Genomic DNA, 19510 nt, shown 5'->3' with positions numbered 1-19510 from the left:
GAAACCAGAGCTGACCACACTGGAGGGACCTGAGTGGAGCCAGGTCAGTTATTGGTTCTAGAAAACAACCCAGTCAGGTACCTTGCTTGGGCTTTCAGAAGAGCACAGGCTGAAGAAGAATCCTGTCCATCCCCATGGGCCCCAGGGGAGGAGGCTTTAGCCAAATGGGCCTTTCTCTGAAAGACAGAGACAGCTGACACAGGCTACCTGACAGCGTGAACCCCACCAGAGCTGCAGGGGTCCCAGGGACCCACTCACTCGACAGGCTACATATTCACAAAAAAAAGTATTTTATTATTTTTAACAGTATTCACTTTAAAGGAATAAGAGGGTAGCATACAATTTTTACAGACAATATTTAAATGTTGTACACAGTTAACAATAACTTAGGTCACTAATTCAAAATAAAACAAGCCCAAAACATAAAAACAGAAAATACTGCCGATTCTTCTCTTATGCGGGTACTAGCACAAAATAAGTTACTTCCGGTTAGGGTGCTCTGCAGCGATTGGACACCGGTATTGCACTTGGGTGACCACTCAGCACAATCGTCTCCTCGGGCTGGGGGCCCCTCGCTGGCTGCTGCACCCACTGCCACCACCGCACATAGAATCGAAGCTTGGGACACATTATGTACAGCTGTACCTTGAAGGATCCAGCCAGCCACAGCAGATCACAGGGATCACAGGGCCACTGCCTGCCTGCCCCCTATCCCCCCAGAAGCCAAGAGCATAAGATTCCCCCTGGTCCCCAGGCCCCTGCTAGGGCTGTGGGACCCAAGAACCATTCAAAGAACTGTGAAACTCAGCCCTGGTTTGTAGCTTTTATTTTTTTCATAGCGGGGCTTCTGTGGCAACGTACAATTGACTGGACCCAAAACGAGTTTCAAAATAAAACCACTCATCAGCGGGTTAAGCTTATGCAGTTTGGTTTTTGCTTTGAGTATTTTCTTATTTATCTTAGAGGGAGAGGGGGTTGAGGGGTTAGCAGAAAAGGCTGTATTTACAGGGGTCCAACTGGCCTGGAGCACAGGCTGCAGCTAGGCCCTGTTTGGGTCACACCAGCTTTGGCCTCTGGAAGGCAGGGGAATGATCTGGGAGACGTTTCCCCTTTCCAGAGAATGTTTCCTTCCTGTGACCCAGCCCTGGCCTGGGAATCTGCGCAGGACCGCCTGCAATTGTCTCTGCCCTCTAGGGCTGCGGCAGGGCAGCCGGCTACCCTCCAGGCAGGCTGGGGAGAGGGAGGCTCAGGCTGTAAGTCTGCCCCCAGAGCCCTGACTGGTGGCAGTAGGTCCCAAGGAAGGACCCAGAGAACACAGCTAGCCCATGCCTCCATGTCTTCACGTTCTTGTAAGAAATAAGAGCAAAATAAATTATTTTTTTGGCCTACTCCTTTCTCCTTTAAAAATGAAAAAAGAAAAAGAAAGAAAAAACAGTTTCATTTTTCTATCCCCAGTCTCCTCCTCTTGCTATAAATCTGTAAACCTGTCCATTTTGCTCTCCAAACAAACACTCTCCGTGAAAACACTTTTCTGGGCAGCACCCAGGGCACACACGAGCTGCAGCCCAGTTAGAAATATTCACAGTAATGGCGGCACAAGGCTGGGAGTCCTCCAAGGAGAGGTGGCTTCGGTCAGGCTAGGCTGGCAGGAGGAAGTGGGTCTCTTGGGATGGGCGGGAACCAAGCGTACGGTCCACCCATCCTGGGAGTGCCCAGCCCCGCTCTGGTTCTGCCAACCACCCTTGATGTCCATGTCTGTCCAGCAGGAGGCTGTGCCTAGCCCATGGCGGTCACCATGCTGGACGGGTGGGGGTGGCCAAAGGAGAGACTGGTGGAGGGGTGGATAGGCGTTGGCGTGGGTAGGATGTGTCCAGAGTGACTAAAGGGTGGGAGGTGGCCCACGGGTGCCATGTGTCCAGCCAGGGCAGCCGCACTGAAGGGGGATGACTTCTCCTGCATGCACTTGGATAGCTCCTCAAAGCATTCGGCCCCTTTCTTGCCCTTCTTGGATTTGCTGGACATCTTCCGATTCCGGGTCTGGATACCTTCCTTCTTCATGGTCAGCGGCCTGTTAACCTGGGGGGCAGCCACAGAGCCCTTAGGAGAAGTCACCTACCACACAGATCCCTCCACACTCTCTCCACAGGTGAAGGGAGGCTGGTACATTTACCCCCTGGGTGACAGGAACTGCACCTTCAGCCCAGACCCACCAAAGCCCTCTTAAGCCTTCCCTCTCCGACCACAGAGGTACCGGGTCCCTGCCTGCCCTGCCCCCATCGGTCCCACCTCCAAAGCAGAGGCATCCTCTTTACAGAACGCCCTCCTGGCACCCTGGGCTGACCAAGCAGGCTGCTGACTGCGGCTTCCCAAGCCAAGCCAAGCTGGAAATTGTGGCTGGGGCCCGCTGCCTGGCGGGGCAGCACAAAGAGCTGAGGTCCCCGGGGAGGGGTGGGGTGCACTCACATTGTGCAGCTTGTAGTAGAGGCCACAGGCGTTGCACACAGGGTCCCCGTTGGCGTTCCGGCGCCATAAGGTGGTGGTTGTCGTCTGACAATTTGCACAACAGGTGCCCGCTCTCCTGGCAGCAGACTAGGAGGGGAGGGGTAGCGTCAGCGGCTGTCTCCCACGCCCCACCTTGACCTCCTCCTGGGCCCTTAGCACCACCCCCAGCCCCACCGCCTAGCCAGGAGTGATTGGTCCCACCAGGGAATCAAAGCATCTCAAATCCGAGGAATTTTAGAATTTGAGATGTAAACTAGTTGGGAATCACAGAACTTTGGAATAAAGAGCTCTTAGAATCTAAAGGATTGTCAACACAGAAGGGAAAAGCAGCCACTCCCCTCTCCGCCCAGCAATCTAATTTCACAGGTAAGGAAACAGGTCTCAAGGAGGCTTTAGTCCTGTGACCATCCTGAGTTGAGTCTCCAGTTGCATGCCTCCTCCCCCACCGTTCCCCTGGAAATCCAGAATCCTGGTGAGTCATGGCTGGGAGGCCATGACAGCCAGACCCTGCACTGCCCAGGAGAGCCCAGAAAGCCCTGAGGAAGTTTGAGCCCAGGATTAAAGTGTGGACTTGCCTTGTCCTATATAGGATCTAGGAGTCGCCAGGAGAGATTTAAATTGAATTTAACTACAGTTTAAAAACTAAACAGTCAGAGCCTTTTATTGCACTAACAGCATTCCTAGCAATCAATAGTCATACTAGCCAGAGGCTTCAAAAGGACCATGGAGCAAAGCCGGTCCCATTCCCTGCCGGCCTAGAGCCCTTCGCCCTGAGAGTGCTACCTGCTGCCTTTCCCAAGCCCCTAGTTCCAGCCCCCCAGGAAATGCCAATCAGAGGTGAGGGGTGGCAGAGAGGAGGTCTGGTCTCCAGAACAAGAACAGAGAGAGAGAGAGAGAGAGAGAGAGAGAGAGAGAGAGAGAGAGAACTTTTCCTAGAATACAGATTCCCCTCTGCCATCCCCTCTGCCTCAGGTAAACAGAGCAGTGCTCCTGTGGGTCCCTCCACACACACCCCACTTCTACTCAACAACTCCTAGCACTGAACTCCGCTAGGCAGCCAGTGTGGGGTGGGGGCCAAGTCCGGAGTGGCCCCGGGCCTGAGCCTGCTCATGGAGGGGAGCAGAGCTGGCCGGCCTGCCTGCCTGCCTGCCGCGGGGGCGGGGAGGGTGAGTGAGCAGCCTGGAGCTGGAATTCTGACTCAGGGTCAGCAGCGTATCCTCCATCCACCCCCACCAGCCCGCACCGCCCTCACACTGCTGGGGGGGGGGGCAAGAAAAAGAAAAAAAAAGGGGCCCTAAAGCGGGTGAACGATTTAAACTCATAAATCACTTCGCCCTGAAAAAATATATTTATTATTCTTAGCATTTTACACATTATTTGCAGAGTGGAGGGTATTAGAAATTTCAAAACAGCCCAGCGAGAGGCAGGACTGAGTCGAGGTGGCTCTGAAAACTTGCCGGTCCGGAAACAGATACACGAAGTTTCCTTATCTACGGGCTGCAGATGTCCGGATAGGAAACTCCGGCAGGAGATCCGAAAGGACATTTTTTTAAAAATCACTCAAATGAAAATACACAGTATAGGTGACTCCATGGAAAAATAATAAAGGGCAGGTTTTTTTGGTGGCCGCTGTGTGTTATTTAAATAAGCGGAGGAGACCGAGCTGGGAGGCCAGGGAGGGCGGCCAGAGCAGCCACGGGGAAAAGTACTTCACGGCCCTATTTTTAAAAAGATCGAATAGGAGGCCAAAGCCTGAGGGTGGGCTGCTAGACCCTGGGCTCTGGGAATCCTTCAGCAGTGGGGGGCAGGGGAGGGGGTGCCTGGTGGCTGGAGGGAAGGGGGGGTGCCAGGAGGCTGCAGGACAGGAAATTTGGCAGGAAAGAATCCGCCAGAACGAAGACCGACCTGACTGACCCCCCAAATGATTTTACTGATAAGAAAATTTCAGGTGGTGAAGTCTCTGCATTTGAAGTTTTGCTGTTGGATTGTTTTCGTTTTGTTTTGTTTTTGCTTTTGTGTTTTGCTTTGTTTTGTTTTCCGTTTTCACTTAACTAACCAGCTCTGCCCAGGCTGCTGGCCACTGTGTCCTGCCCTGCCCCACGCTGTGCCCGTTCTTACCAGCCTTCGCTTGGGCTTGATGAGCGGCCTGTTCTGCCCATTCATCTTGTGGTAGAGCCCGCAGGCATTGCAGAGGTAGTGGCCCGTGCCATCCCGTCGCCAGAGAGGGGTGGCTGTGGCCCCACAGTTGACACACTCCCGGCCTTCTGTAGGGGAACAAGGAAAGACACAGGCTTGCTCAGCCTCTACACGGAGCAGAGGATCAAGGTTATTAAGGGAGACCCATCCCTGGGAGGAAAAGGGACTCAAGGGGTCCCATTAAAGGAAGTCCAGCGTCTTTTAAGGATAAATCCTCGATTCTGATGCCACCGAGGTAAAACAAAGAGGAACAGCAAGAGCAGGGGGCCAGGGATCCTCGGAGCCAGGAGCGAGTTATCCGGCAAAGGAACTGAAGGCCAGCTCTAGGGGGTTAGTGCTGCCCTGCTCAGCCACACTTGTCCAGGATTGGGGTCGGGGAGCCTCTCATCTTCCTCTTCCGTTCTATTTCCTCTCACTTTTGCCTCCCCAGCTGAGCCAGCATCTCTAAGTCCGTTTCTCATCTCTACTACCAGCCCCTCACAGTCTTCATGCTCAGTCTAGGGTCAGGAAACTTTTCTTTTCCTCCAGTTTGGCTTCCTTTTAGCCAAACTCCTAGAATTCAACGATCAAAGTTGTTTCTAAAATGAAATAAATAAGTTCTTTCACTTTAGGCTAGGTGACCTTATTTTCTGTTGTTGTTTTTGGCCATCTGGAACTCAAACAAAACACAAAACAAACTCGGAAGGAGGGGCTACAAATAGGCCAAGACTTTGCAAAAAAAAAAAAAAAAGGCAAAGTTGCTGCTCTTAGTAGAACAGGAGACAGAGGTCAAGCTGAGGCTGGAGTTCGGTGGAGAGAGGCTTTAGTAGCTCTGTACCCAGGAAATTCTTCCTGACTTAGTTGGAACTAAGTCACCTATGAGAAGATGGTTCTTCAACTCAGAAATAAACTTTGGAGGAAGCCTTCCCTCTCCCTTGCTAAGAGCTATGGGAAGGAGCCCCAGAGCCATGGGTTAGTGCCTGAGGGCCATATGGCTGGACAAACCCAGCTGGATCCGGCTGCAGCTGGCAGAGGGGTGCAGGCACCCGCACAGGTTCTCACTCCTACCCTCGGGGAGAAGGATCAGGGTCACTAGGATACAAACAGGCCTTGGGAATTTTGCTTTGGGGAAATCTCCGAGAAGATCAGGCGCCGCTGCAATCCTAAAACTGGACTAGCAGAGTCGGAGAACCAGATTCCTTCAGAGCCTGGATCTCTGCAGTGCGCGCAGCAGCGTGCACACGCTCACAGATACACGTACACAGACGAGCATACTGACTCCTTCCCTCACCTACAGCCGCCATTCTCCCCCACACCCAGTCACGAGGCGGCTGAGGCTGCTCCGTCTCAGCTGAACATTTGGGGAAGGATCAAGGAATCACATTCTGAGTTTTAGCTGATACTTGCCAGGCATGGAGAGGGGGGCATGAGGAGGGCTGAGGAGAGGAATATTGGGGTTACTAGGAGCACTCAAGGGCAGGATGGAAGTTTTAGGGTTTTCTTCCTCCCCACAGGGAGCTTCAAATGTCTGTGGACTATCTGTCACAGAGGACCAGCACCCATTCTTAAATCAGGCACCCTAGCCTGGCTCCTCTACCAGACCGCAACTCCTTTTACAGAGGCACACCACACCCACAGGCCCTGAAGTCCCACACCTGCCTTTACCTGAACAGGAGCGAGCCTTGCTTCGCTGCTTGGGGGTGAAGCTGGAGGCTGGGCCACCCAGGAAGCCTCCCGGGTGGAAGAGGCCGCTGCCGTAGTCATGAGCTGAGGCAGGCACATAGGAGGGATAGGTGGGTATCGGGTGGTGTGTTGCAGGCTGGGTACCCATGGTAGCTAGGCCCGGGCGCAGGGGGCTGCCGCCTTCCATCTTCATGCTCTCGGACAGTGACACTTGGTACTTGACGCCATCCTTGTCCTCACCCCGGGCTACACTACCCCCTGCAGAAGATGAGGCTGGGGAAGCAGCTCCTGTCGTGCTGGGGTCTGGAGACACTTCTTTGGGTGGCGTGGGTGGGAAGCCGAAGAGATGGGAGCCTGAGTGGGCTGCAGTAGGGGTGAGAGAGGCCACGGAGCTCCCACTGCCTCCCCCGCTCCCACCCGCAGCCCCTGGGTACACAGACAGAGGCCCTCCGGGTGCTCCAGCAGCTGAGGGGTGCAGCGGGGTCTTGGAGAACGGGCTGACGGTCCAGGGGCTGTGGTGATGGGCAGCGGCGGCAGAGAGAGCTGCTTTGCCCCCGTCCAGCCATGGCAAACCTGGACTGTGCAACAAGTGTGGTCGGCACATCTGGCCTCCGGTGAGGCGGGCTGTGCAGAGGGAGGGAGAGGGGTGAGAGGGTGATTAGGGGCTTCAGAGCCATGACACAGGCACACAGGATCACACACAACTCAGGGAACTACCTTCAGAAGCCCCACCCTTTAAAACATCAGAAACATAACACCTCAGCCTGTAATTATCAGCAATGTCAGTGAAAGGCCGAAGGACAAGTGACACAGCAACCCCACCAGACAGGGCCCAGAAAGATGTCTTGGGGGCACCCAAGACAGTTGGAAATGGACCGAAACCCTACAGGTCCCAGACCCTCCCCAAGAAGTCACTGCCTCCACCTTCCTAGGCCCGATTTCGCAGCTGCTCAGATTCCTGTGGATCCCACATCCGGGAAGCTGCAACAGGGCTGTCCTCCCTTCCAAGGCCTGGCGCGGGCGCCAGGCTTCCAGAAACCCCGGGGGCCAAAGCTCACCATGCGCTGGGCTGTAGGAAACGCGCGCGCGCGCGTGGGCCGGGTTGGCGTAGTAAGGGTTGCCCTGCGAGTCGAGATGGTTGAAGAAGACATCCACCTCGTCGGGAGGCAGCAGCTGTGCCGGCTCCATGTAGTTGTGCGCCAGGCCCGGATGGTGCGAGTCGGGGTGCTGCGCATTCAAAACGGCGGGGTGCGCCATCCAGCGAGGCTGTTCAGGCGCCACCTCCATGGTCCACTACTGCGGCTTGGGATCCAGGCGAAGGTGGGGCGGCTCTGGATAACAGAGGGGATGTGAAGGATACTGCCGCCTTCTGACCCCCCCATCCCCAAAGTCGGTGTCTCGAAAGCAAAGGCGCTCCATCGGAGCGTCACTGAGGACCAGTCCCGGGTGGGAGGAAAGCGCAAGGTTTAAAACGAAAGGAAGGTGAAGGAAGGGGTTCAGGCTCGTACACTTGCTGGGAAACTCGCGTTCCCACAGATGCACGCCCATGCACACGAGGTCACACACAGGGATAGGTCCTGACATCGATGACCCCCCAAAACGCACGCGGAACTGAAATCAGGTTCTTATACGGTGCCCCTGTCCTCTGGGCACACACAAACACATAAACTCCTACTAAAAGTTAGAGACAGTCGCCTAGACATCCACTCGGGGGCACACGTCCTCCCACGCCCCCCTAACACTTACTTTGACAATATATACACAAACTAACCCTGACGCCCCGGGCCACCCCCCAAAAAAAACCGCACACACAGTTCCTAGGGTTGAGAGCCGGTCCCCAATGCACTCTCTAGCAGTCAGCCAACCTCTCCCCAAAGCATAAGAACAGTAATCGCCCACAGGAGATCCTGGTCTGAGCTCCCCAGAGATCCGTCCAACCTAGGAGTGCCCACAAGCCCCTTGAACCTCAAACTTACACTCGCAGAGGCGCGGGAAGGGGAGGACTCAGCAGTAGAGAGTAGGGGACACCAGGAAAGCCCGGGTATGGCGGGCCCAGCGACAGCGCGTCCGAAGGCCGACGGATTCACGGGATAGGGGTGGGGGACAGCGCGCGTCTCGGCCTCCGGCCCGCCCGGCTCCGGCCCCTCTGCATCCTCCGGCCGCCCTGGCGCCAGCTGCCGACTCCTGCACAGACATGAAGCGGGGGCCGCGCACGCCTATGAAGCCGGCGCCAGCCAATCAGCGCCGCGCGCCGCCCAGCCTCCGCCCCCCCATTGGCTGCTCCCGCAGCTTCGGCCGCTGGACTTCGGGACTGACCCGCAAGCTGGCCCCCTAGGCTGCCTGGCCCCCTCCCAGCGCCCTCCCTGCGGCCTCTGATGCCAACGCCCCCCCCCACAGGATCCTCGCCGCGGGCAGATCCTGCACCCCTGCGGCAGGCACTCAGGTCCTCCAACCTCTGCCCTCCCAGCAACTAGGCACGAATGGGGTCCCTGGCTTCCCAGGAGCCGAGACATGCACCTTCTGGGCATCTCACTGCTGGGACCACGGCTTTCCAGTCTCGGGCGGAGCCCCACCTCCATTGCTACGGACCACGGCCAGCCCAAGTCCAACTGACTCCCCAAACCCTCTGTCCTCCTATCAGGGATGGCTGTGCAAGGGGCTGGTAGGATCGGTTGGACAACATGAGTCCTAGAGGACCTCTCTAGGGCACCCGAACTTTGGGCACTAGGACACTAAAGGCTGTGCTAGAAGATGGTCGCGGTCATGCCAGTGGCCCAAGGAGGGGGAAGGGCTCCGGGCGTGGCCTTAGTAGACCACCAGGCTGAACTGCCTGGGGCAAGGCTATGGAGCAGGAAACTGGCGCCAGAGTCGGCTGGAGAGAGACTCCCGGTGTATTAGCCATCTATATTTTTTTCCTTCTAGGGTTCCCTGAGACGGTCTATGGGGAGAGGGAAGCAATGTTTTGAGCACTTGTTCCCAAAGTCACCTGGAGTTTTTCTCCACACCTCCATTCTGGAAAGTCCGTGAGTTCAGTAGCGAGTATATAGACCTAGCCCCTTCCCTAGCTATAGGCGGGAGACCTAAACTCCAGAGTCCAGAAAGAGGCTTGTAAGTCCAAGACTTTTAGGGGAATCTAGACAGGTGCGATGGATTGGCCGAGCTTGAAGCCCTCCATCTAGCTCCTCTACCTTTGCAGGGCCCGAGACCCCTGAATAATAATTCCAGAGGGGTCCTAGGTTGGTCCCGAGCTGGGGGAAGGCTGGGGTCCCCGCCGCCCCCAAGGATGGGGGAGGGGCGGCAGGATTGACAGTCCGTAATTGGGTAACTGGAGGCGGCTTCTCCGGCCCGGCGGCCCCGCCACCGCGACGCCGGGCCCCTGACGTCACCCGATTCGCCAGGAAATGAACTTTTTAATAATCCAAGGAGGGTGGAAAGCCCTCGGTCCCCTCGGCTCGGGGGGCGCCCAGCCAGGCGGGCTCAGCTTCTCGGGCGCGCCCCCGTCACCCCCTCCCGGGTCCTCTGCGGACAGCGCAGAGGGGGCGCGCGCACGGCAGGGCCTCCTCCGGCCCCTGCGGCTGGCGTCCATCTGTCTGTCCGAGGCCCTGGAACAGGTAAAGGCCTGCGGCCCGGGGTGCAGAACTCCACTGGACCGGAAACCCGCGGCTCTTGCTCCCTGGAAGGGGGTGTCCTGCTGTCCGCTGTATTCCCCGCGCCTCTGCGCTCTAGAGCCAGCAGGGGCCCAGGAGGCTCGGGAGTGCGCGCCCAGCCTAGGCGGGAGGTCTAGCAAGAGGGATCCAGGGGCTGGTGGGGCGCGAGACCGCAGTGCCTCGGGGTCGACTGGGCAGGTGGGTGGTCTCAGGCTCGCTCGTGCACCCACTGCGCGGTTCACTTAGGACCCGCTTTCCGGACGGCTCTCTCGGCTTCTCCCAGCCTTTAGCCCGTGATTCTTCATTAACACGCAAGGCGAAATCGCCATGGAGTTTCCAGATTGTTCGATGTCCCTGGAACCTAGCAGGAGAGTCTAAAGGCCTCTCAGCCCCGGCGATAACCCCATTTTCGACAACGGTACCCCATGTGGCGGAATTCCATGGCCTTGCAGAGTTCCAGGAGGAGAGCGCGGTACGCAGAGGAAGCTGCCCTGGCCGAGTCGGCGCCACGGCTGGCGGGGGGCGGGGGGGTGTCTGCCAGCACCACCCCTGAGAGCAGGTAATTTCCCTATTTTCTCCCAAAGTCTCGATTAAAATTATGTCCCTGTTCGGACGAGATGGGGGGTGTGCCTTTTTCTATGCCACTTCGCGGACAGGGCAACGTCCATGCCTCTCACAGAGGTGAAAGTGGCCAAGCTTGGTGAGTTCCCACTCGAAACGAGAGCCCCAGAGTTTCCCAACATGCTGGCGCAGAGCGGAGTGCAGAAGGGGATTTAATTACTCCGTTCGGCAGCTCAGAAAATCGCCGTGCAACCAGGGCTTAACCGGGTGGTTAAGCGACGCTTGAGCCTGGGCCTCAAGAGACCCGCACCAGTCTAGCCTGGCCACAGACTGGGCATGGGGGGTTGGGGGGGGGCTCCTGCCAGGTCCTTTGAGGACCTAAGGTTGCCTTCTGGAAACTATAAGCAATCAGCCAGCTGGGCCGAGCCCCTGCTGATGTTAAGAGTCCCTGCGTCTGATGCGGGACTGCTGGGTTTTCCTGCAGGAACTAACCCGCCTGCCTGAAAGGGAAAATTGCAGGCTAGATAGCAGGGCGCTGAATTGGCGAATAAAGGGGAGTCTGCGCTGATGAACGTGTGCGAACAGGATAAAGCCACATAGACAAGGATCCACTACTAGGCCAAAAATGAACCGCCACTAAAGTCCGAACAAACACCAGGGAGGGCCAAGAGAGTTTCCAGGATGGCTTCGATTTGGTTTCCCCCAACCCCACCACCCCCCCAAACGAAAGTAGATTTATTTTCATTTGCAGACCCGCCACTAAAACACCTTCAGGTGGACACTTGCCTTTTAAATTTTTCGTTGTTGTTGTTGTTATTAATTTTGGAGCATGCCCGGAGCTGTTCTTCTCTGAATTAAACTGTCATTTTCCTTCCACGGAAACAAGATTTCTCAGAGAACAGAGGGAGCTTGGCTCCCAAGCTGAATTTTCTAACCACCATTTTTATTTATTTATTTATTTATTTAGGTGTGACCTGGAAGCTTTTGCAAAAAGGGGGCCGTGCAAAGGGTGCTCTGCTGGGAGCTAGGTTCTGTGGATCCAGGCCCTGCTCTGGGTGTGGCCCGGCTCCTGCAAATCAGTCTGGAAAGGGATGGAGTCATAGAGGGCTCCCAGTTCATGCTGTCCTCCCCACTAGCTCTTTGTTCAAACTTCGCTCATCCAAGCCACCCTCTGGGATCACAAGTTTACCCTCTCCTTGCAAGCTAATTCTCTCCTTTTTTTCTAAGGGCAGCTAAGTGGCCGGCTAGCTTAGGGCTGCCTTCCAAAAAGAAGCCATTCACGACCCGGAGGCCTCCAGCCCTACATCGTGGCCACAAGATTTGAGGGACACTGGGAAGGAAGTGGGGGAGCTTTGGCCATTATTGGTTAGGGTCTCCTCTAGGTGGAGGACTCAGATATGTCCCTGGAAGCACCCATCAATTCAGAAGGCCTCTAAACGGTGCTCCTTGCTCTTTGGAATTCGCTTCCAGCTCCTCGAAATCAGAAGGCTCCCACTTGCCTAGTATCTGCCATTTTATTCTGAGTTTTTTGGAAATACAGGGACTGGGATCCAATGTCCTAGGTATCAAGCCCGCTGGTGCCAGGTGCCTTAGACTCTGCAATTTCTAGTTAACTTCTCCTCCGACCCACCAGCAGACAGTCGGGGACCTGTCCCTCTTTGCCAAGAGCTTTGCTGCCTCTGGGGCCTGGGGGTCAGTGACTTGACAACTGCTAAATGCGTTTCGTTAGATGCAATTTGCTTGCAATTTGTCAACCCGGCTGGGAAACGCTCTCCAGACTCTCCAGACGCCTGGCAGACACTTTGGCTCTACCTGGTTCCTGGATCCTGTCTGTTTATAAACGAATCCCGATTTGGGCTACAGTGTAGACCCAGAACTCACCCCCAAATGTTCCCGACCTTGGGAAGCAAGTTGTTTTCAAAAACAAACGAATTTCTTTCCTTGTTTTCTGGTAAAGGAGAAGATGCCTCCCGGGAGGTCCTTCTGAATAAGAGACCTTTCCCCTCGCCGCTGGGATAAGATCAAATTCAAGCCGGGCCTCCACCGAATGGTTCAATGCCCAACGTCCAGACAGGCCCAGAGCGCCGTCTACGCCTATGCACGGCGGATCCCCTAGCCTGCGTCGGCCCCGTTCTTATTGAAATCCCACTGAAAAGATTCCGACTCCGACTTGGGCAGGGGAAGACTTCCATACCCTGCGCTCTCCCCCACCTGCACCCTCGCCACACAGGATAAAGGGCCGCGGGGTGCTTCGAGCGGGGGGCACAAGCAGGAGCGAGCCGGGTTAAGCCGCGCAAAGCCGGTGCACGGGACTAGCCGGCAGGTGCAGCCAGCGCCCGGGCAGCCCGGCTTGGGCGCATCCGCCGCCGCGACCCGGGGGTGGGGGAACCGCGGAGACAAAGGCCCCAGCTCTGGGATGGGAGGGGGCGCGTCGCCAAGCTCTGGAAAGCTGAGTCTCCAGGTCCAGAGCTCCGGAAAAACGGAAGACAGGAGCCCCCAGGCGGGCCTTTGGGTTTCCGGATGACCTGGGTTTGAGCCACTAGAAGGATCGTACGATCGGGTTGTTGGGGAGGCCCAACCTGGGACCGGGAGGCTCGGGACGGCGCGGGCCGAGTGCAGGAACTTACCGACTGCGGCGCGGTGGGCGGCGCCCTCGGGCGGCCACGGCCAGGGCTCAGCAAGGAGGCAGCGGCGTGCGCGGCGTGGCTGGTCGGCCGGCGGGAACCAGCGCGGCCGCGGCGGTCACCAGTGGGGTCCCGCGGCGCGGAACGCAAGCTCGTCGCGCAGGCAGCCGCTTTTGTCCCCTGAGACCGGCTATGGTTGAGGTGATCTCAGGCCAGGGAGACCTGAGCAGCGAGCTACCGCAGTGCTGGCCTGGCCACCTCTCTAGGTTCTGGCTGCCTCTCGGTTCCCGGCCGCAGAGCGGCAGCTTTTTATTTCGACATCACTTCGAGGGGGGGGGAGGGAGACGACGCAGGGGGGCAGGAGGGTGCCCGGGCTCTGCGCCCTGTCTGCCTGGTCCAGCCGCCGGGCTGGCCAGGCTTGGGTCACTAGTCAGTCGAGGCGCGCACACCCTGCAGGCCACTCCCGCCTTCTCAGGGCCACGCAAGCACTTCTGCTCTTAGGGATGTAATCTCAGAAAGCCTGCGATGTCTCTCTTTTGAGACTCTCCCTCATAAGCAAGTACACAGACACCTGCCCCTCCTTTCATACACACTGTTATGCACTCGCTGTCGCTGTGTAGATGTTCCCAGACAGGGGCTTTCTGGCACACAAACACCGTGCACATATAGATATAATGCACACACACACACACACACACACACACACACACACACACACACACCTCCTGTACTCTTTGCACATTTACTATGTGTAGATGTTTTCCCACCTTCTCCACAGATGCCAGTTTCCAACTCAGATGCATTTTAAAAAAGGAATGGAGTTTCTGGTGCGTCCTTGGCCCATTCTTGATGATACTTTTGCATCAGAGAGAGCCACAAGGAGAGCAAAAGATTTGTCCTTAGAAGGGTGTTCGGAGGAAGCTTGGTGGCAGTCTACACCTTAAGGAGGCATCAGAGCTAGATAGCAATAAGAATCTTTCCCTGTATTCTCCTAAGGCCCCTGAGAAATTCAAAGAACTCCACACACATACTCTGCTTGGAAAGACTAAGTATCCTGGTGTGCTCCATCCAGGGAACAGGTCTGTCCCTGCAACCACATCCTTGAAGCACCAGATGTTTTGGATCTTTCTGAATCTCTTGCTTTGTTTTTGTACCGTCCACACGCAGCTCAGTTTATGTGCCCAGTGGCCTATGTATTCACCATGGGGAGCTCATGGGAGTGTTTGCAAAACTTAAGTGTGTCCCTGAGCATGTGTATTGGGTAGTAGGTCACAGCACAGCTGTTATCAGTGTGTGGCCCCACAAGTGCACACAAGAGTGTATCTGTAGAACTGGGTGTATGTCTCTGCGTCTGCATATATCTCTCTGAGATAGACCATCGTCTTCGAGAATCATGTGATAGGCAGTAGGTATCTATAAGCATGTCTTAATCAGTGTGATTCCTTTGTATATTTGTGTATGTATCTAGGCAGGCATTTGTTTCCATCTTTAATAGCCTAGCTATCTGTGTATATCTGTGTGTGTGTGTGTGTGTGTGTGTGTGTGTGTGTGTGTGTGTAGAGAGAGAGAGAGAGAGAGAGATGTTTGCAATGTGTCTGTATACTTACTGACAATTCTATTATTTAATTGGGGCGGGGGGGGGGGGGGCTTCTGTGTATCTGAGGCCATACAGTTGTGTGTGTGTTTATTTTAAAGCAAGGTCTCATTATGTCACCGTGGCTGACCTGGAACTCATAATGATCTGCCTGCCTCTGCTCCCGGAGTGCTAGGATTAAAGGCGCGTCCTGCCACTCAGGGTTAGCATGTCTTAATGGCGGGTGTTGATGTCTAACTTTGAGCTGCAGGTAGATGGGGACAAACATTCATCTGCGTATCTGTTGCTTCAGGTTACACTGATGTGTTGGGCTTGATGTTTAAGGGGTAGGCACCTGTGTCCATCGGTCCATCCTGGATCTGTGTGTCTGTATCCAGGGTTACTCTATGTCTGGAAGGGGCGAGGTGTGGAGACAGTCTGTGTACCCTCCAGGCTCCCAAGCCACCAGCACCTTCCCTAAGCATCAGGGCAGGCAGCCAGTGGAGCCCCGGGGTGCCATTTACTCTGACACTTTCTGTCTGTCTGTGGGAGGGGGAGATGAGCTGATAACCCTTATCTGCCATTACCAGGGCCATGCTGAATAACCGTTCTAATGAGGTGGCCTCGCTGGGACCACCAGCTCCCAGGCCCCTTCCTATTGGGCAGGGATATGGCCAGCCAGACCTGGAGCACAGAGGCAATCCACTAGAGACCTGGTAGAGCCTGTGCCCCAGAGACCCTTATTTTTTTTATTTTGTTTTTTTCAGGTCTTAGGAACTGCAGCCGAGAATCAGTTCTCTCTTTTTCCTGCCCTGGCCGGCTAGAGAGACAGGAGCCATTCAATCTGATCTTCAGAAGGCAGGCAGTAGGAGGCCCAGAACTTGGGATGGAGCGCATTGGAGTCCCAAGGACAGAAAGACCTGGAGAGAAGGGGAGGAACAAACAGCAGGGGTCCTGGGGAAACAGATCTTTTCTTTTTTAATTGTAGCCACACTACGGGGGCAGAAACGCCGGCAGGGTGGGCCTAGGGACTGGGGCACTCAGGCTGAAATAAACAACTAGCACGTGTCAGAATGAATCAGAGAGGTGGGCATAAAGGTGAAGAAAGTATCAACCAGTGAGAGGCACGGACACGGAGACAGAATCGAGATGCCGCACTGGAGAGAGACTAAAGAAAACAGATGAGGAAAGCAAGGAGAAAGGAGAGAAGGGCCCAGAAAGGCGTGGGCAGAGGGAAAGAAAGCAGGTCTGAGGGAAATGGACTGACCAAAGATGTAGAGACCGAGCCGGCCTGGCCGAAGGGAAGTCAGGTCCTTGGAGACCCGGCAAGGCATGAGCTAAGGCTGGGACCTCAGGCAGGGCACGGATCGCCGGGCGGTGGCGACGGGCAGGGGGGTCTGAGTGGGCCTGAGCCGCTGTCCCGGGTAATTTTTCATCTCGGCCGGCTAATCTTTGTTCCCGGCGAAGATAATGAATAGCCAATCGTTATCTGCCGGGCTCCCGGAGGCTGCCCGAGAATGGGGTTGTACAGGGCTGGGAATTGTTTCCAAAGTGCCGCGGAATAAATGGTGTTTCTTATCTCTGCCTTCCAGATTATCGCAGCCCTTTCAGAGCGCACACAACAAATGCGCCCGCCATCGAATGCAGCATTTACCACCACAGATCCGCGCGCCGATGGGCAGGCTGATAGCGTCCGCGGGGGGCTCGCCGGGGCGAGTGTGAGCCCCGGCTCTGCCTGGTGTGTTTGGAGGAACACGTGGATATGGCAGCGAGTGGACCCTGAGCATGCAAAGATGTGAGTGTGCGAGTTAAGTGTGCCTCGAGAAAGTTCACGTGTGCGAGACCCTGCGCACACGCATGCTGCGTGATCGTGGCGAGTGTCAGGGGAGAGGCCTCCAGGAGGCAGGCGGGAAGGGATGCTGCACGTGACCTCATGGGCTAGTGTGTGCCGTGTGCTAGCCGCGTGCACGAGACTATTTACTTTGAGGGCCTGCGAGGATGTTGTTTGGGGGTGCGGAACAGAGGGGTTCGAAGCCACTCCAAGTATGTGCAGCACTTGCAGGCCTCACTCCACGAGGTGTATTTCTGAAGCTTCTGGGTGGGAGCAGTAGGGGACTTTTGTGACGGCGGCTCAGGCCTTTGGAACCGGCTCGGATCTGTGCGACAGTGTGGACACTGTACGAGTAGGTGTTCAGAGAGATGCGCGAAGCTAAGGGACGTTTTGTTTTTGTTTTTTCCGGGCCTCGATTGAGCCTGTGTTGAGCAGACTCTGGTTTGGACATTGGCTGTGAGAATGAGACGGCTGTACGCTCGGTCCGGGGAGTGCTGGAGAGTGACACGAGGCAAGTGACTGTGGAGTTTGAGACAGCCCAGGGGTCCTGGTGCTGGCTCTGGGGCCCCTCGGCCAAGGCTTTGCAGCTGGGGCAACAGAGCCCAGCCCGCCGCCCGAGGTCCCGGCCGTGAGTGACACGCGCCGCCACAAAGGCTGTATTTTTCCAGGCCCGCGCCCCGCCCGCGCGCGATGGTCCCCATGGCGACGCAGATAGCGCGCGGCCATTTTCCTATCTCCCCGGAGTCTATTATACAGCGGGATTAGCTCATCTCCAGGCAGGTCAAACCCAAAGTCACACAACCTGCGGCGTGAGCCCCGCCTCCGGCCGCTCCTCCCCCGCAGCGGGAGCGGGCGACCCCCGCGGCTGGCGGTGCCCGTGCGCGGGTTCAGAGCGCCACCTGGCGGCTGCGCGTTCCCAGGCCCGCTGCGTGAGAGGCAGCAGGTGCCGGAGGCGTTGGCTTTGTGTGGTTGCTTGGGCGACTCCAAGGGAAAGGCTGGCACTCAGTAGGTATCCCACAACCGTTTGCAGGAAAGATGGACGGGCAGGAAATTCTACAGGGACTGACTGCCAAAGGCCACCATGTCGGCAACAAAACCCCATCTCTTTGAATAAAGAAATGCAACCTTTGCAACCGTGGTCGCAAGCCTTGCTGACCCCTAGGCTCGGTTTCCTTCCTCCTTCTTCCACGGACAGGGGCCTTGTGGTTCTTTGGAATCTCTGGACAGGAACCCCCTTTCACTCCTGTCTGCTGGTCCGTGCACCCGGAGAAGTCAGCCTGTGGTCTACTGTCACCCATTAGACGGTAGTTACTATCGTTTCTTCTACTCCTCTGCCTGGTGGTCGATGTCATAGTTTCTAGTGACTTTTCTAATAACACTTGCTTGTTTAGGGGTCTGTGATGTTTTGAATAATGGCGGAGTGGTGGAATTCTGACAACAGGTTGGGCATACCACAACATAGGGACGGAGTGGCTGAGGACCAAAGGGGGTCTGTAAGCCCCACGGGCCAGGTTACAAAGCATTCCTGGCTGGCGTCACAGAATCTAGGATATTCATGGCTGTGAGGTACAAGAGTTACTCAGCAGCCACTCCTGCCCGCCCCGCCTGCCTACCTGATCTAAACGGGAGGGAGTGACATGGCCCCGCCCTTCTCTGCCCGTGCTGAGAAGGCGAATTCACCCCATCTTGCTCTCCTAGAGCAGCTCCTGGGTAGCACCAGGGTGGTGTTGAACCACAGGAGACCTCATGATTTAGGTTAGTTAGACGGAGCAGTTCAGACCTTGGTGGTCCATTGCTGACTGGAGCTGGGACTGCACTCTGCTAAAGGGAGCTTAGCAGGGTCCATCCTGGAAGCTGGGAGTAGCTCTGGCCAGGAGTGCTAGGAGATACTTTCAAGTTCTAGCAGTTTCCTCAGCACTGTCCTGGAAGAGGAGCTGGGGAGGGAGGGGCTGTCCCACACCACACATAGACCTTCCCCTCCCACATGGTCCACACCCCCTCCCAGACTGGCAGCTTTATACAAGTTGCTTTCCCACTCTGGGCCACTGGTTCTGCCTCTGCACTGCTCCCTCCAGGATCATGGACTGCGGGGCTTGTGTGTGAGCTTCCTGTAAACCGCATGTTGGGAGTCTGCCTTGTCAAGGTGGCAGCCAAAGTCCTTGGTCTGCACCACGCCCAGTGTCTGCCAGCACTAGGAGCGAGCCGAGCGGGAGATCTCATGTGAAGAAGCTCGTTTCTTGCTTCTTGTGAAACACTTCACGACTGGCCACTTTGTGCCTGAGCTCCTGCGTGGTGAGGGAACGCTGGAGTGCTGTGGAGTCCCCTGTGAGCACCCGGAGCCAACCCCTACCCCAGTCCTTAGCTCAGGGGCGCAGAGTAACAACCCCTACCCCAGGCTTAGATCAGTGGCTGCGTTAGTTTTGCCTTCCCCTCCAGCACTGGGGACTTCGGCTTGTGGGACTATTAACCTCTCAGTAATTAACTAATAAATTAACACAACCAACATTTAAAGGAGGCACGTGGAGCCATATTATAAAGGTCTCCAGTGATGCATATCGAGCTGTGCCCATTGCTGTGAACTGTGCTCATTGCAGTGAACTGTGTGTCCAGTGCAGTGAGCTGTGCCCAATGCAGTGAGCTGTGTCCAATGCAGTGAGCTGTATCCAATGCAGTGAGCTGTGCCCATTGCAGTGAGCTGTGCCCATTGCAGTGAACTGTGTCCAGTGCAGTGAGCTGTGCCCAATGCAGTGAGCTGTGTCCAATGCAGTAAGCTGTATCCAATGCAGTGAGCTGTGCCCATTGCAGTGAACTGTGTCCAGTGCAGTGAGCTGTGCCCAATGCAGTGAGCTATATCCAATGCAGTGAGCTGTGCCCATTGCAGTGAGTTATGTCCAATGCACTGAGCTGTGCCCAA

General features: G+C 56.1%; 2 protein-coding genes across 4 annotated transcripts; one reads left to right on the top strand and one right to left on the bottom strand.

Moving 5' to 3' along the window:
* Positions 1 to 273: 273 nt before the first annotated feature.
* Gata2 (GATA binding protein 2) lies at positions 274 to 13522 on the bottom strand. Of its 2 annotated transcripts, XM_052174275.1 has the most exons (7): positions 13196 to 13521; positions 8337 to 8544; positions 7419 to 7691; positions 6343 to 6984; positions 4621 to 4766; positions 2464 to 2589; positions 274 to 2076 (listed from the first exon to the last, which is right to left on the bottom strand). In XM_052174275.1, the coding sequence occupies exons 3-7, from the start codon at positions 7645 to 7647 to the stop codon at positions 1777 to 1779; spliced, it is 1443 nt and encodes a 480-aa protein (XP_052030235.1). In that variant the 5' UTR covers positions 7648 to 7691; positions 8337 to 8544; positions 13196 to 13521; the 3' UTR covers positions 274 to 1776. The 2 variants fall into 2 exon arrangements, with proteins under 2 accessions (XP_052030235.1, XP_052030236.1); XM_052174276.1 differs by lacking the exon at positions 8337 to 8544 and having other exon boundaries at positions 13196 to 13522.
* Positions 9624 to 19212, top strand: LOC127678919 (uncharacterized). Of its 2 annotated transcripts, XM_052174277.1 has the most exons (4): positions 9624 to 9971; positions 10291 to 10479; positions 16358 to 16560; positions 17032 to 19212. In XM_052174277.1, exons 1-4 carry the CDS (start codon positions 9762 to 9764, stop codon positions 17054 to 17056), a joined length of 627 nt encoding a protein of 208 aa, XP_052030237.1. In that variant the 5' UTR covers positions 9624 to 9761; the 3' UTR covers positions 17057 to 19212. The 2 variants fall into 2 exon arrangements, 1 of the variants encoding a protein (XP_052030237.1); XR_007976647.1 differs by having other exon boundaries at positions 9627 to 9971; positions 10291 to 10566; positions 15533 to 19212.
* Positions 19213 to 19510: the final 298 nt, after the last annotated feature.

Source organism: Apodemus sylvaticus, chromosome 2, assembly GCF_947179515.1.
Source record: "Apodemus sylvaticus chromosome 2, mApoSyl1.1, whole genome shotgun sequence".
Classification (NCBI taxonomy): Eukaryota; Metazoa; Chordata; class Mammalia; order Rodentia; family Muridae; genus Apodemus; species Apodemus sylvaticus.
Note: the sequence above shows the minus strand (reverse complement) of the source record. Positions and strands in the feature narration are given on the sequence as shown.

Coding starts and splice junctions, on each gene's coding strand:
- LOC127678919 (XM_052174277.1), top strand. CDS start 9,762: ATGAACTTTTTAATAATCCAAGGAGGGTGGAAAGCCCTCGGTCCCCTC. Junction 9,972..10,290: donor TGTCCGAGGCCCTGGAACAG/GTAAAGGCCTGC, acceptor GGCTTCTCCCAG/CCTTTAGCCCGTGATTCTTC. Junction 16,561..17,031: donor GACCCTGAGCATGCAAAGAT/GTGAGTGTGCGA, acceptor TGTGTTGAGCAG/ACTCTGGTTTGGACATTGGC.
- Gata2 (XM_052174276.1), bottom strand. CDS start 7,647: ATGGAGGTGGCGCCTGAACAGCCTCGCTGGATGGCGCACCCCGCCGTT. Junction 6,985..7,418: donor TTCCTACAGCCCAGCGCATG/GTGAGCTTTGGC, acceptor CCCTCTGCACAG/CCCGCCTCACCGGAGGCCAG. Junction 2,077..2,463: donor TCTACTACAAGCTGCACAAT/GTGAGTGCACCC, acceptor GCTGCCCCCCAG/GTTAACAGGCCGCTGACCAT.